This window comes from Cucurbita pepo, chromosome LG17, assembly GCF_002806865.2.
Source record: "Cucurbita pepo subsp. pepo cultivar mu-cu-16 chromosome LG17, ASM280686v2, whole genome shotgun sequence".
Classification (NCBI taxonomy): Eukaryota; Viridiplantae; Streptophyta; class Magnoliopsida; order Cucurbitales; family Cucurbitaceae; genus Cucurbita; species Cucurbita pepo.
Window position 1 is genome coordinate 7,207,365 of NC_036654.1, and position 2,211 is coordinate 7,209,575.

Consider the following 2,211-nt stretch of genomic DNA (forward strand, 5'->3'; position numbering starts at 1 on the left):
GGGGGGGGCTTCATCTATAGAAATGGCCAACACCAACACCAATTTTAGAAGTTCAATTATACAGAATATATTCCGAGGCACAAACCTCGATGAGTGTAGAGTGTAGAGTGGAGAGTATATTGTTGTGGAGCTGCCGCTAATTTTAACATATAAAACCAAACTTCAATCCACACACACAAGCACACATACATACATAAATTCTCCTTTTGGTTCAAAAGGAATGCACACAAGGGGGCTTTAATTCTTTTTCTACTCGGGAAGAAAGGAAGTAATGTTCAACATGGGAATGGAGAGTCATGTATTGTAGCCAAGGATGACTTGCCTGCAGCCTGCAACTCCATGAAAGGGATCTGTAAAAGCTGCCATCGTCTTGAAGTGAACATCCTGCCATGGCATACCCCCCTGCAGGCAGTCTCTTTGGCTATCGAGACCGGCTCTTATTTCTCATGCCGGACCTTCGCTTCCAGATTCAAAACCGCGGCATTCCAATTAGATTCATCTGCATCTGGGCAACACCCCAATGAACTCAGGTATATCATCTTCTCCAAGATGTTTCTTCACGGCTTACTTGTGTGATACCAGACAGTACCATCAAGGATCAGAGTTCAAGTCCCCTCAAAACCAAGCAGGAAAACCAAATTAAGAAGGAAAAGAAGCCCCTATGAACGATTCGTCCGAAGGGGGAGATGCATGGTCAAAATGTAATTTGAGAAGTTAAAAACAAATGACGCTAGGGGGATGCAGATAGTGTACAGCCAAGGGAAATTAATTGGACAAACGTATGCAATCTGGACTTGTAAGGTGAATGAACAAAAGGTGTATGAAATGACTTGTAAGGTGAATGGATAAAAATATGTACTTGGTTCTATCACGAGTGTACATATGCACACATCTCCAATCTTTGCCTATCCCTCCTAAGTGTAACAAGAATATCTCAACAAGAGCACAAGAGTAGAGCAAAAATTGACTGCACACAACGCAAAATAACCGCGTGGAAAAGTAGCAGCTCGTGAAAATCAAGCAGGCAACGCAAAGCTTTGTTGTGTCCAGTTTGAAGGATCCATCACAGCACACTTATCAAATTTCTCAAAATCACCCACCTAAACAAAAGATAGATAGCATAGTTAATTACTCCAATTGTCTATAACAGAGCAAAGTGTCAAATAATCAACATGTAGATTACAAGAGGCAACTGACAGAATGAAAGATGACCGGAAATAGTCATACCTTTTCTTTGCAGCTGGGGCAATAGTGATACTTGTGCCAAAGGCAGTCCATTGAAGGACAAAGAAAGCATACTCCCAACATAAGTGGAATCATACAACCAACCACAGCAGCTGAACTTATCTTTGATCTGTAGAGGTCACGAAAGTATCATAACCAGATGAAGAACAAACATAATTATTCAATTGAACGCAAACAGACAACATACGCCTCTCTCCCCCCCCACCCCCCACCCCCCGCCTACATCTTCTTGGTCAAAATAAATGTACAAAAACTTCTGCTGTTCAACCATGATAAATCATATCGGTGCCCTGCTACCAACATTTTTTGTAAGAGTGTAAGCAATTCCAACATTTGGCCATATAGTTCTTTATGCTTCTCTGACTAAAAACTAACCTATTTGATTTATGCTATTATTGTGATTGTCATAGATGTTGTTGAACAAAAAAAAAAAAAAAAAAAAAAANGCCCCGGTTGCAAGGAAAATCAATGCTGCCTCACTAACAATAATAATGCTCGGAGCATCTTTGGGAAAAGTAAACCAATTGAATTTTTGTAAAATGGAAAGGGATTTACAACCAAACAAAAGTTGTTGGTATGGTTTAAAGCATTTGGGAGGCCTTGAATTTATATCACTTTGCACCTGCGTCCTGACTGAGCTTTTATATAATCCAATTAGTTTTATGTAAGAAGCCAAACACAAACAGCAATCGGTCGGAAGTACCACAATCTGGTGAACATTATTATTTAACCATAGTAAAGTAAAGGATTTGAATTACTTGTTAAAACATATCGACAACCACCACAAAATACTTGCCTTGCGTTGTAAGCAAGATCAACCCAAAACAATTTTAGGCATACAAGTATTCAAATCCTAAACGGCAAAATTAGGTCAAAGAAAGAAAAACGGGGAAGGCTCATTGATCAATCAAAGAGAAGTTCCAAAAAAAAAAAAAAAAAAAAAAAAGACAAACTAAAAGGACCCTC

The 2,211-nt window shown here is 39.2% G+C and overlaps 1 protein-coding gene across 2 annotated transcripts in view; it reads right to left on the reverse strand.

Moving 5' to 3' along the window:
- Positions 1-119: 119 nt before the first annotated feature.
- Positions 120-2,211, reverse strand: part of LOC111778991 (GSH-induced LITAF domain protein-like) — a 2,899-nt gene continuing 807 nt past the window's right edge. Inside the window, exons 2-4 of one of the 2 annotated variants that reach the window (XR_002812627.1) lie at positions 1,228-1,354; positions 860-1,100; positions 120-614 (exon numbers count right to left, since the gene is read on the reverse strand). Coding sequence is in view for 1 of the 2 variants with exons in the window: in XM_023659015.1 (XP_023514783.1) it covers positions 1,017-1,100; positions 1,228-1,354 (211 nt within the window). In the remaining variant the exon portion in view is untranslated. Of the gene's footprint in view, positions 1,101-1,227; positions 1,355-2,211 lie in introns of both variants that reach the window. The other variant, XM_023659015.1, reaches the window with a different exon arrangement.